We start from the raw sequence: 14,367 nt of genomic DNA, 5'->3' as shown, positions 1-14,367 counted from the left end.
CTGTACACTCTTTTTTTTAAAGGGTATTTCACATTTAACATATTTATTCATTTAATAATAATAATAAGCTATTACACACCAAAAGAAAGAAGCACTTTAAAATTTGATTTGCTTTTCTAGACTCATTCTTATGTCACATATTTTATAAAAAGTGATTTTTTTAAATCCACGGTATTTTCCAAAGTTCTTTTCCTTCAACCCCTAATTGAGGTCTGCAGGCCAAAAGTCATAGCATCATCTAGCAATGTGTGAGAACAAATTCATGGCCTGCCTCCAGATTCAATGGGCCAGATTCTCCAGGGAACAATCCAGAATAAGTATTTCATCAAGTTTCACAGGTAATTGGTGTTTGCTAAAACTTGAGAAGCGTGATACTCTACCATGGTCATCTTTCCATTAAAAAAATTAAATATATGTCATGTGATGTTTTTATCTTTTTTTATTGTTAGAGCAAGCATACAGAAACAGAAACAAACTAAGGTACAACACAGTGAGTTTTCACCCACACAGCTGTCTGAGCAGCAAGAAACCAAACATCTGCCCCTGATAATTTTAACACCTCTGGTTAATTTGCTGGGTTTTGAACTTTATGAAGATGAAATGATACCCTAAATACTTGTGCACTGCTCTGGTTTATTTTGCTTTACATGTGTTTTCGACGTTATTCCCTGTACAACAGCCTATGCATTCTTATTGCTACATAGTATTTCACTATAGAAGATCTCTGATGGCAGAGCAGGTAAATGGTTGACTGGTAACTAAAAGGTTGATGGTTCAAACCCACGCAGCAGCTCAACAGATAAAGACCTGGTAATCCACTCCCTTAAAGATTAAACCAACCAAACTCATTGCTGTTGAGTCAATTCCAACTCTGTGACCCTGTAAGACAAAACGGTATTGTCCCATGGGTTTCCCATGATGTAAATTTTTACGGAAGTAGACTGGCACATTTTTTTCCCATTGAGCAGCAGGTGGGTTCAAACTGCTGACCTTTGGATTAGCAGCTGAGCCTTAACTGCTGTGCAACCAGGCCTCCTATTCCACAAAGACTACACTCTAGAAAATCTTACGGGATTTCCATTATATCACATGGGGTCGTTATGGTCAAAATTAACTCAACAGCAACTAACAACAAAAATGTCCACTATAGGAATACAGTACAATCCATCCATTGAACTATAGGACATTTAACTTTTACCAATTACAAGCAGTTTTGCTATAAATGTGCTTGAATATGTCGTTCAATGAAGATAATGTATGCATAATATGCATAGCATATGCCTGTATATTGGGTAGTTCATTTGGAAGTTGGTTTCTTTTTTTTATGCTTGTCACAATTATTATAGAACCTTTCAAATCTCAAGGAAATTTATTACTATTTGATACAGACAAGCAGGGAAAAACCACTTAAACGATTTTCATTATTTAAAGAGTTGTTCATAGTGTATTATGAACTCACTGAACAAAAGTTTTAGCATATGGAAATTTAGCCTTGTTTTCTGCACAAAAACTTTGGGGTGCAGGTGATTAAAGTTCTATTCTGTAGCCAAAGATTACAAAAAAAAAAGTGTCAATTCATTTCATGTTGTAGGAGATGATTTTATTGTTGAACTGTGAGTTGTTGAAGTTACGTGTTGCTTGGAATTGTGAAACAAGGCATCACTGGAAGAGAGGGTGATTGATGTTCATTTCAATAATGGTCTCAGACTCAGATGTCAATAGCCGTTCAGAACACCAGGCCACAGAGTTGAATGCCATAGGTCGCATTTCTTTCCTACCTGGTGAGCACATGCTGCAACATTGCCTTTCGATGAAAATGGACACTACAGAAGTTCGACAGGTTCCTAGAAGGCCTGAGGTTTCTTTTTCTCCTTTTTCTTTGGAATTACAATGCAATTAATTACTTATCATGGTCTTTCTAGCCACAGTCCTCCATTTTGTGATATGTTGTAAATCCTAGCCTCTATGCCTGTGGTTATGGTCTCATTTTGAATTGAGTTGTCCATCATGTTAATGAGGATTAGGGTGGGATGTACCTTGAATCCCCACCTTACTAGCAGGTGAGACTCAGGTCACTACCCTTAGATCCTTGAGGGTATGGTCTGCTTCAGTACATTTTAATGCTTTGGCAAAGTTAGCTCTCTTGCTCTGGATTCTGTACACACTTCATTGTCATCTGGTGTCCAGTTCTTGGGACTTGAGCCAGCCGCCTATTGTCTGTCCTGATTCACCAGCTTCCACAGCCTTGAGAGCCAGCGGACTGCCATTTGGCCTGACAATTTGGGCTCATCAGTCCCCAGCAACCATGTGAGTGAGGCGAATCCTCCAGACCTATACCTGCCCCATGGACTTGGAACTTGCCAGCCTCCACCATTGTGTGAGCTGTTTCCTTAGCAGTTTGTGAGTTCTTTGAGACATTATAGCTAAACATAGAATCCTAAGGCAGGAGGGAGAGCCTTGAGGGGTGGAGGTGGAGCTGATGTTAGAGATGATAGAATAGTACAGCAGTTGGGAAAAGTTGGACATTTGGGCCATCTTTAACCTCTGCCTCATAGGGACCAGCCTTGTGCTGATCTTCCTTAAAGTATGTGAGCAACTCTAAACAGACTGCTGTTTTGTTTGGATCATTTTCAAGTCGTTATGCAACAGAAATATAAACCACATGTAATTTCAAATTTTCTAGAGCCACAATGAAAAATAAAAGCAGGTGGAATTTCTATATTTTATTAACCCAATTGTTTTAGTTACCTAGTGCCACTCCAACAAGAATAGACCACAAATGGCATGACTTGAACAAACAGGAGTTTATCCTCTTACAGTTTTGGAGGCTAGAAGTCTGAGTTCAAAGTGCCAGCTCTAGGGGCTGGGTGAAAGCCCCTCCACCTTGGGCTTTAGCTCTGCCTCTTGCTCTTGGCCCACTGAAGCTGAAGGCTTTTCTTTACTCAGGCAGCCGCTGGCCGGTGAGGCTGACAAACCCAAGGTCGGCAAGTAAAAAGGCATAGTCCCAATGTTACCAAACAACACAGCAGACCACTAATTCAAGTCCAGAAGTCCCCAAATCAGCACAGCATGGCAGGCTGTTGAACAACTTGGCTGCATGAAGAGTTCAAGCATTCCATAAGCTGGCGACCTTCTTCAAAGTTGCTTCTTATATACTAGAAGCAGACCACATCCTTAAAGCAAATACTCAGCTGCTCCACTAGATTCCACCATGGACTTAATTACCAATCTCACCACGAGGAATAACTACATCCAGCTGCCCAGCCACTCAACCAGGCCCTGCCAAGTTGACACACAACCTTAATCACCACACAAATATATACAAAATACTAGCATTTCAACATACAATCAATATAGCAATTGAGACATTTTACATTCTTCTTCAGAAAGTTTTCAAAGCCCTGTGTACTTTTCACTCCAGACTCTAAATTTTCATCACAAGTGTTTAACTGACACTTAGATTCAACAAAACACGAGAAGGTAGATGGATAGTCAGTTTGTTCCAATCCTATTGAAAAGTTTTCCAATAAGTGAATCATCAGTTTTCAAACTGAACTTTATTAAAATGCATCCAGTTATTCCATTACACTTGGCACACTGCAGAGCTCAGGCTTCATGCACCAGTGGCTGCTCGGAAATGCACAGGTCTAGGTCAAGAGGTGTTCTTGTCCTTCACATGGAAATTCAAGGTATGATGCAAATTCTAACATAAAGTACATTATTTTGCATGCTGTGGAAAACAGGGAATTTTGAACTAGATGAGAATGAAGAGGGAAAAAAAAAATGGAGCTGGGTGATTCAAGACCTTGCCGAGAAAATGAGAGACTCTCTGCATGACAGGATGTCAAGTCCCCAGGACAAAGAGGTTGTTTTACCAGCACTGATAAAACATCCCCACCTCCTTTAAACCCACTGCCCTTAGGTTGATTTTGACTCATAATGGCCCTATGGGGCAGAGTAAAACTGTCCCATATGGTTTCCAAGGCTGCAATTTTTACAGACGGACTGCCACATTTTTCTCCTGAAGAGCCACTGGTGGGTTCGAACTGCTGACCTTACAATTAGCAGCTGAGCTCTTTAACTGTGCCACAAGGGCTCCTACCACTTTACTAGTTTACTTCATTTTTGGTTTGCTTTTTAAAACTTGCTATTTGAATCTGCTATAGGCCTGCACTGGACACTATGGCGTGCGCATAAAGGGGTGAAAACCAGGGCTTGTTCCCTTTTTGGTTAGCAGCTGAGCACTTTAATCACCGTGCTACTAGTGCTACTTTGCTCACAAGCAGATGGTAATTCAATCTTTCCAGTCACTTGGAATAGCAACGTTTGATGACATTTTTGTCTGCTGGAATTTTGAACCTAAGGTGAACCGGCTGACCTCATCATTCCTTTCTAGCCTCACAAGCCACATTTTTCAAGAGTTCAAGTAATCATAATCCCCTGGTATTAGGTGTCCTATAGAAAAGGCAGATGCAGTGTTTGCATATCTGCCACATGACATCATTATGTAACTGCCAAACCACTGAGAATCATGGCCCAGCCACGTCAACACAAAGTTGGGGGGCACACAGTTCAATCTGTGACAGACCCACTATTAGAAAAGTCAGAACGGATATGCACACAGTTCTTTGATGGTTATCAGGGATGGTGGGTAGGGAAGGGAATCACTTTCTAGACAGTCCAAAGGCAATACCAAATGTGGGTGAAGGCAGCATAACTGGACCAAGGTAAATAGAGATCCAAAGTAGTACAAAAGAAAAAGGGACAATTTCACTAAATACTATAGCATATACAATTTTGCAACAACAAAAAGATGTGTATGGTTATGTAGGTAGGTATGTATGCATGTATCTGTACAGGAAGGCACATGAGTAAATGTGTGTGCCTGTACAGGTGTATCTGTAGGCATATGGATAGAAACGTTTGTGTGTGCTACCTGTAAGTTGTTTTTGTTAGGTGCCATTAAGTTGGCACCAACTCACAGTGACCCTATCTATATACAAGAGAATGAAACACTGCATGGTCCTGTGCCATTTTCAAAATCCTTGCTATGCTTGAGCCAACTGCGGCAGCCAATTCATCTCATTGAGGGTTGTTCTGGTTCCCCAGTGCTGCTCTCACAGAAATATACCACAAATGGGATGGTCTTAACAAACAGGAGTTTATTCTTACAATTTGGAGGCTTTAAGCCCAAGTTCAAAGTGCCAGGCTCTAGGGGCTGAGTAAAAGCCCCTCAACCATGGGGTCCAGCTCTGCCTCCTGCTCCCGGCACACTGGAGATACAGTCATTTCTTCACTTAGACAGCTGCTGGCTGCTGAGGCTGAGAAGCCCCAAGGTTGACAAGTAAAAATGCACAGTCCCGATGTTGCCAAACCACACAGCAGGCCATTAACTTAAGTCCATTGTAAGTCCCAAGGTTGGCAAAGCATGGCAGGCTACTATACAGGATCGTGCATGACACGGCTATATACAGGATCCAACTGTGCCATAGGCTGGAGACCATTCCCAAAGGGTTCTGCTTATATACAGGAAGCAGACCACATTCCCTAAGGCAACTACTCAGCTGCTCATAGTAGATGCCATCATGGAGTTGATTACCAGTCTCATCATGGGGAAGACTACATGCAGCTGCCCAGCCACTCAACCAGGCCCAGCCAAGTTGACACAAAAACATAACCACCACAAGAGTCTTCCTCTTTTTTGCTGATGCTCTAATTTACCAAGCATGATATTTTTCCTCAGGGACTGGGCCCTTTGGACAAAATGATCAAAGGAGGCGAGACAAAGTCTGGCCATTTTTGCTTCTAAGGAGCATTCCAGCCGCATTTCTTCCAAGTCAGATTTGTTCTTCTGGCAGGTCCTGGTATTTTCACCAACACCACAGTTCGATGCATCTAATCTTCTCTGGTCTCCCTTATTCATTGGCCAGCTTTCACATGCAAATGCAGTGATTGAAAATACATTGGCTTGGGTTAGTGCACCTTAGTCTTCAAAGAGACATCTTTGCTTTAAGTTCTTTAAAGAGATCTTTTGAAGCAGATTTTCCCAGGGAAATATATCATCTGATTTCTTGACTGCTGCTTCCATGGGTGTTGACTGTGGATGTAAGTAAAATGAAATCCTTGACAACTTCAATCTTTTCTCCAATTATTGTCATATTACTTACTTGGTTTAGTTGTAACGAATCACATAGGAGTCACAGTTATGGAGGCTACCTTTGTTGTTGTTGTTATGTGCCATCGAGTCGGCCCCGACTCACAGCGACCCCTCCTTGGGTTTCCGAGGCAGTATCACTACCCTTCCGAGGAGTAGCTGGTGGGTTTGAACCGCCAGCCTTCTGGTTAGCAGTCAAGTGCCGTAGGCACTACGCCACCAGAGCTCCCATGGAGGCTACCTAGACATATACAAACAACTTGCAGGACAGGTTTACCAGGTTAAAAGGCTTAGAGCCAGTCTTGGGGGAATATATCAGTCAATTGGCATAACACAGTCCATAAAGATAATGTTCTAGCTCTTAGTTTGGGGTCTTAGAAGCTTGAGAGCAGTCATCTAAGATGTAACTGTTGGTCATTATTCACGTGGAACACAAGAAAATGAAGAACATCAAAGTTTCCAAGAAATAGCCCACAAACTAATGCCCCACAAAAACCAGACTCTTCTAATGAGACCAGAAGACCTAGAGGGTGCCCAGCTCCCACTACTCACTGTTCTGCCCAAGGACACAACAGAAGGTCCCGCATAGTCTGAAGGAAAATGTAGGAAAAAAAAATTGTTTTCCTAAAAAAAGATCAAACCTACTGGACCAATAAAGACTAGAGCAACCCCTGAGACTGTTCTAAGATATCCTTTGAACTTGGACAAGTTATTTCTGGAGGTCATTTTTCAGCCAAATAAGATTGGTTTATAAAATAAACACTATCAGCAGTGAGGAATGTGCTCCCTTAGACAATCAACTATATGAGACCAACGGTCAACATGTACCCAAAAGCAATGATGAGCAAGCAAGGAGGGGAAGGGTAGCTAGATCAAGGAAAACAGTGCAAGCAGAATGAAATGAGAACTAACATCATAGCCAGTAGCACAGAACAATGTGTACAGAAATCGTTAAACGGGAACTTAATTTGCTGTGTAAACTTCCACCTAAAACACAACATTATTGAAAAAATATATATTTTAAAAAACATTAAATATACACCACTTTTTCAGTTTTCAAGAAAAAGAATTTTTCAAAAGGGACTCCTTTAGTTAGCAAAAATGCATCAAAGGAACTTAAAAGACACGCCCAATTTTGGTTAACAGGTTCAAACAGCTCCCAAACACATTTTGGAAATAAGATTCCGAACCGGATGCAGGGTCACACAGCACGGTGACCCACGCCTCTCTTCAGAAGTCCAATCCACCAACTGACGCACAGGTGGGCACAGGTGTAGCAGGTAAAAGCCGGCAAGATTCAAACTCAAGTGCGTTGTCAGAGCCTCCCTCACCTTCAGCACAAAGTTTAATGCTAAGTTAAGAACGAGTAGTTACGTTTTTCGCCGTCACTTCACGCACACAATCCTCCACCACCACCTTAAGCCAAACCTTTTCTTCCCACCTCGCTCAAGAAGCCCGCTCGGCGCATGCTCAGAGCCAGAGGCTGGCGGGATCCGCCTGAGAACTGAGGCGGCCCGCTCCGCCCCCGCCGTCCGCGCATGCTCCGCGCATGCTCAGAGGAAGTGGCCCGCCGGTCCGGAAGGGAAAGGAGGCCGGGCCGCCCCGCCCCTGCCGTCGGCGCCGAGCTCGTCTCCGCTCCACTCGCGGACGAGCCCGCTTCCCCTTCCGGAGTGCAGCGGCCGGCGCCGGCGTCACCTCAGCCACTGCGGAGTCGGCTCCTGCGGCGAGCATGGCCGCTTCGAGCAGCGCGGCCGCCCTGGGCCTCTGCGCCACAGGTATGTCCGCGCGCTGGACGGTGGGCAGGGGTCGCCCTGGGCAGGGGGTGCCCGGGGATGTGCTTGCTGTGCGCCGTCCTGCGGCCACCTGACCCCTCCAGGCCTCCCCCACCCGGCCCCGCCCTGCAGACCCGGTACTTGTCCCCAGGAGATGCGTTGACCCCGAAGTATGCGCCGTCCTTGTCCTTTGAGACGGGGGTCTGTAGCCCGGCTTCCCTGACAGCCGAGCAGGGTGACACCTTCCCAGGCTGTGGCCGCGCACATCTCGGTTTGGGTTTCCAGGGGCTGAGTCTGGTGTTTGGAGGGTTCTCATCGCCCGAGGGCTGAGGGAGGGATGGTCAAGGACAGACCAGGATCTGAGCGCTGCGGTCGTGCAGTGACGGCGACAGCCCCGGGTCGGCCGCCTGTCGCCTCGCCTCGCTCACTTTCTCCGCAGCCATTTGTGGAGGGCCAGGCACTGCCCAGCAGTGAGCACTGGAGAGGCGCCTCGGTTTTGTTTCTATGAAATATTTTTTTAAAAAATAGAAAACGAATTGTGTTTTGCGTTGGATTTGGAGATTTTATTGAAGAAGTGCTAGAGGTACCGACGGAAAAGGAGAAATCTAGACCAATTTCTGTCTTCACTGCAAACAGGTGGAATGATGAAATGCGAAAACAGGCTGAGGGGAAAAATACGTTGAAAAAGACCCCTTCTGTTTTCCATTTACCCTGCTCCGTGGGACTTCCCTGTCCCAGTGCAATGACAGTGCACAGTGCAGAGTGCGTATTCATTGAGCAGATGGGAGTTTGCCTCACTTGTACCTGGGGTGGATCAGTGATGGGTATTTTGCTGAAAACATCAAAAATAACAACAAAAAACATACGGCGTAGCTGACTGAGCATACAGTATAAGCCAATGATAAACCAGAAGTATACATTTAGTCTTCTCTTTCTGTTTTTCAGTTATGTTGCTTGATACGGCTTTCAGTAAGAGTGTCATACCAGATTTAGATGACTCGTGAGTATACACATTTTATTTGAATCATAATTTGATTTTGGATTCTGGTGTTACCTGAGTGTTTACGTGCTAACTCTAATCTTAGTAATAATAATAATAGAACTGAGGCAGTAATGGCCAATGCTTATGTAGCACTCATTGTATTCCAGGAGTTATTTTAAGTGCTATTTATGTATGAAATACAATTATGTTCAGAAGAGTTTTACTGACATTTACAAGATCAGAAATGTGGCAGAACGCCCCCTGGTTTTTCCCTCCTGTTCTATAGCACCTACATAGTTTGCTTTTTGTTTGTTATTCAAATCATTCTGCTTTTACCACAACCGAGTGGGTGCTGAATTTGGGGCCATACTCTGTATCTTTTAGCGTTACAGCTTTAGCATGAGACCATCTTACAGCAGCTGAGAGGTCCGATGCTAAGCCAAGTCCTATGTGTACCCTTTCCGGTCTGGTCCTAGGAAATCACAAGCCTTTCCCTGTCAGGCCTCCAGGGAGAGACTGCCCTGCCTACACCCCACTTGTTGCCCACCAGTACTGTAGTATCTACAGGGAGTTGTGGTCCAGGGCTGCCCACCAGCCGTAGTCACAGACACACTGCTTACTGCCAGGTACCTCCCTTTGGTACCACCTTCCACTTGGACTTTCTGCCCTCTGCCTCCCCCATGTTACCCAGGTTTATGAAGAGCAGAAGCCTTTCTTTGGGGCTTCTCGGCAGTGAGGGGACTTCCTGTCTGTGCCGTCCCCACCTGACCCGCAGTCGGGGCTGTTCTCCGGGAGAAAACCAAACTCCGGGCGAACACATGCCACTTTACCTCTTGTTGGCACTGTTGCTGCAGGAGAGGAGGAAGGGCTTGGTTGTTTCAGATTTGCTCATTGTCCTTGCTGACCGCCAAGACTCCTGATTTCATGACCAAGTTGACTCAGCCAGCAGTAATCATTTCCGTACAGTGCTGTGCTGAAAGTGCAGGAACCTAAGGGTCCTTTGGGACACTCCAGGTGGGTCTTAGAGAATGCAGGAGCATTTGATGCAAGACGTTCTGGCTCCAGTGGCAGTCCCTTGGTTCTTGTCTTTTACCCCTGATTCCCTCAAACTTGCTTTCTGAGTCCAATGGGAAACGCAAGGCAGTGTCTCTAAGAAAGCTACATAGGCCCTTCCGTGGCTACTGTTCATGGTCTTCTGGTGAAGAAACAAAACTGCAGAGACCCTCAGGTAACCTCGTTAAACTTTGTGAGGAAGTGGTGCCTTGTAAGGTGTGTCACTGCAGACTTCCTGTGTCCAGATGCCCTGACAGGAAGTCTGTCTTTGCCTAAGGAGAAGGCTGGTGAGAGGGGGTGAACTGACTGTGCCCTCAGCTGGGTATTGTTTGGGCTCTGATACATCTGTGCCACCTGTGAAGAATTTCTGCCACCGAGAAATGTATCTGGACTATGCTCTCAGGCTGTAGCATCCCTATGACCCACACTGGTGGTCTCTGGGGTCTATAATGAGTGATTGGGGATAGTTGGGTCATGAGACTGTTAACCTGACTCAGATTTGTAGGTTTTTCCATGTTGCTCTTTCTGGTTACTTGGCCCAGTGAAACCTTCTCATGAGGTCAGGTCGGTCAGTCCATAATATTATCCAGATTTTAACTGACAAATTCCCAATCATAGAAAAACCAGCTACTGCCAAGATGGCAGAGGTTGACCAGCAGAAGAGTGGTGACCTGGTCAGGGCCTTCCTGAAAAGACACAGTCCAGTGTGTTGATAAGAGGAGGAGATTGATAGGCTTCCTGCCAAGACACTGTCAGCCAATAATAGACCCCAGGATCTTGCAGGCAGCCCACTGGTGCGTCTTGTGACTGAGTCTGGATTGGCACAGCCCTTCCAGCCTTTAGCTGGGCCTTTCAGCTTTCAGAAGTAAGCAGGACTAGGGGTGAGGCTGCGATTCCTCTGTCCCAGGGGGCTCCAGGGTCCCATGCCAAGGACAGGGTTCAGTGGGAGAGTTGAGGGAGTGTTGTGCTTCATGGGCCTTTTGGATACCAGTGTACAGCATGCTCCCGGCAGCTCCTGGCCCCAGAGTGGGAGGAACACAGGTACTGTTCACGGGTTTGGGGTCTAAGGCCACAGAGGCTGGGACCTTTGCCTCAGTGAAGCTAACCTGCAGGTTCCTGCAGACCTTTATTTCAACAGTCCCTCTGCTGAACATGGTGTTAGTATTGATGTATTGTCTGTGCACATTCACTTACCTTCACCTTCAAAATCTGGTGGGAATTGCTGCAGGAGGGTCATCTTAGGGGGCGTATGGAGAACTGCGCCTTTGTGGGAGCTGGGTGGCAGGAGGGTTAAGCACTCAACTACGAGCTCTACCACCAGCTCAATTCTTAGCCCACTCAGAGGCGCCTTGGGACAGACCTGGCAATGTGCTTCAGAAGGGTCACCACAGCTTTAGAAACCCTGTGGTACAGTTCTGCTCTGCACACTTGGTGTCACCATGCGTCAGAATTGACTCACTGGCAACTAAAACAATACCAATGCCCAGCACAGTTGTCTCCCCAAAATAGTATCAGCCTCCCTAGGGAGAAAGAGAGTTAACTTTGCTGATCTCTGAGCTGCAGGAAGCCGCACTGCTCCAGGAGATCCCCATTTGGGAACCGGTCTGCCTGTGCACGAGGCATCGGGGGCCTGGAATCTCACCAGTGATTATAGGCACTCAAGCCGTAGTGCCACCCTCAGTATTGGTGGTACCCAGCATTGTGATTGTGACAGTGGCTCTCACCCAGGCTGCAGGAACTTGATACTCAGCAATTGATAGCACAAGCTGCCTTTTTTATCCTAACCCCTGCACTCGGATGATCAGGATCGACTGCCTTCATGGGAAGTGGGCTGCAACGTACCTTTAATGTTGTTCCATGAAACCACCCAAATTCCCTAGCTATCTGCCATCCATCGTTTATGATTAGAGGAAGTCCCACTCCTGGAGGGGGTACTGGCCTTGATAACATCCTCCTTATGGGCCCAGATGGAGTTAACACCCAATGAGAACTGGACGTCCTGATGAGCCACGTACGGTGACATAGCTGGGCCATTAACACAGACAAGGGACAGGGACCTAGTGCCCAAGTGAAATTCCTGGGTATAGTGAAGTAGTGACAACATCTCGAAACAGAGAAGGTTGTCAGACTTTTGGGCTTCTCTGCCCCGAAAACTAAAAAAAAGACCAGAGATTAGAGGGCCTTTACTGCTACTGGCACCCATCTGATGGGTTACTGGAAGTGCTGTTACCTTTGAGTGGGGCCATCAGCAGGCCACTCGTGGTGCCCTTCCTTTGGCCCTCAACCACCCACATTTGCTCTGAGTTACAGGTCTCAACAATCTCTCAGATTGGAACCTGTGGCAGAAAATTAATCACTGTAGGCCAGCAATGCCCAGTGTGCTTTTGGACCCCTGAGTTCCTGGGGCTGGGTGAAAGATGGACACTTTTTAACAGACAACTATTGTCCTCTTCTGTACTTAGTGGATCGTGAGCGCAGGAGCATGGCAGTGAAGGCCTGACATGACCAGGGATCCCGATCGTGTTGGTCTGAGCAGAGCCCTCAAATTACTGTGTAGCTGCGTCTGGAATCCGCTCTAGTCTCAGGAGTACCCTGTCCCTGCCAGGCTATTGCCCGATGATCTGCTGCCTCCACTGCCCTTTGAGCTCCCAGATAGACCTTGCAGACAATACATGAGCCTGGCTCACTGATGGCTCCTGTCAGTTAACTTGTATTGGGGTGAAATGGGGTGTCATTGCAAGGTAACCTGGAAGAGACTTGTCCTGTACCAAGTGTGGCAAAGGAAACTGGCCACAATGGGCAGAGATTCATGCAGTATGGTGGCTACCCAGGCTACTCCACCAAAGCAATTGGCTGTACATATTTTCACTGACTTAGGACTGTGGCTAGCAGCCTGGCTGTTTGGTTGGGCCACTGGAAAGCCATAGCCTGGCATGTAAAAGCACCCCCATGGGGATAGACATTTGGAGGAAAATCAGCTCTCTTCTTAACAACCTTCCTGTTACACATGGGAATGGTCACCAGGAAGAGCCCTCTACTGATGAAGGGCAGTGTAACCAGGAAGCAGACTGCACTTGTCAACTAAATGAGGAGACTGACTGTCCTCAGCCCAGAGCAAGCAGATGTGTGGCTGCGAGAGGACCGCCGTGGAGATTCAGATACCATCCTAGACTGAGCCTATACACACACAGATGGTGACTGTCACGAGATGATAGTGACACAGCATAGAAAAGCTGTACCTCTTGCTAGATGTTGGCCAAGGCTACAGTATTGCCTAGGGGCAGATCCCTTGAGCTGGTAGGCCAGGGTGTTCTTGGCAGATGTATGATATTGGGCTCCTTGTCCTGTCTAGAAGTTTCTGCTGGACACTGACTACAGTTAACACTTTCTCCAGATTTGACCTAGCCATCCCTGTGTGTACCACAGACTCAGACCACACTGTCTAGGTGGTAACCTGAAAAACCAAACCCATTGCCCTCAAGTCATTTCCCACTCAGAGTCTCCCTATATGACAGAGTAGAACTATGCCATAGACAGTGATCTTTTCGGAAGCAGACTGCTTCGTCTCTGTCCTGTGGAGCAGCTTGGGGGTTTGAGCCACCTGCCTTTGGGTTAGCAGCCAAGCACGACCTGGACTGTTCTGTCCACACCCTATAAGACCGTATTTCGTTCCAGCTTGGCTTTCTTGAGTATATTGCATCTGGTAGGGCCCTTGGTTTGTGACATAATCATGGGGCATGTGATGAACTGTTCATGCTCCAGGCTGACTGGACACTTCAATGGACAGTTAAGGACTTGCTTACATGGCTGATGGGAGGGAACAAGGTAACTCCAGATTGGACTAAACATCTCACGCTTGTAGCCTGAGATCTGAAGCAGCAGTTCCTTGAAAGGGCACTTGTTTGCACTGCATGTTTGGCCAAGCTTTCTGCGTAGAGCCTGGAATTTCACTTGGGTGCTAGGTCATTGTCCCTTTGACCGCTTGCTGAAGACTCAATATTGGAGCTGTGAAAACAGCAAGAAGTGAATGACAGTAACCGCTGGTTACCCCCAGGTGCAGAGCATGGGTTTTTGGTTACAAGGACCTTGAAAATACTGTCAATTTGAGATCTCTGGTTCAACAGATTCCCTGCTGCTTTTCCCTGGCTAGTCCCATGGAATAGAAGTGAATATGTGAAATAGAAACCACAGTAAAAAATCCTGAACCACAAGAAGATCCAAGCCAAAAGATTTGGGTTCACTACTCTGGGAGATTGTGGGTATGCTTCTTGTTCGTGGACAGGAGCTAGTGTGCACATCGCTGTCCGTGGAGAGGAGCCCCCTAGTAATGGATGCAAGCCTCTGTGGCCCAGAGAGCCCTGATATGGGGGACGGAAGTAGAAGAGCTCTGTGCTTCACCTCTTTCA

The 14,367-nt window shown here is 46.3% G+C and overlaps 1 protein-coding gene across 1 annotated transcript in view; it reads left to right on the top strand.

Annotated features, from left to right (window-relative positions):
* The first annotated feature begins 7,883 nt into the window (after positions 1 to 7,883).
* TMX3 (thioredoxin related transmembrane protein 3) overlaps positions 7,884 to 14,367 on the top strand; it is a 44,348-nt gene continuing 37,864 nt past the window's right edge. Inside the window, exons 1-2 of the mRNA XM_007957820.1 lie at positions 7,884 to 7,929; positions 8,872 to 8,926. Coding sequence (XP_007956011.1) covers positions 7,884 to 7,929; positions 8,872 to 8,926 — 101 coding nt within the window. The remainder of the gene's footprint in view (positions 7,930 to 8,871; positions 8,927 to 14,367) is intronic.

Source organism: Orycteropus afer, unplaced genomic scaffold, assembly GCF_000298275.1.
Source record: "Orycteropus afer afer isolate SDZICR_OR568_19922 unplaced genomic scaffold, OryAfe1.0 scaffold00800, whole genome shotgun sequence".
Taxonomy (NCBI): Eukaryota; Metazoa; Chordata; class Mammalia; order Tubulidentata; family Orycteropodidae; genus Orycteropus; species Orycteropus afer.
This window is presented reverse-complemented; position numbering and strand designations above follow the sequence as displayed.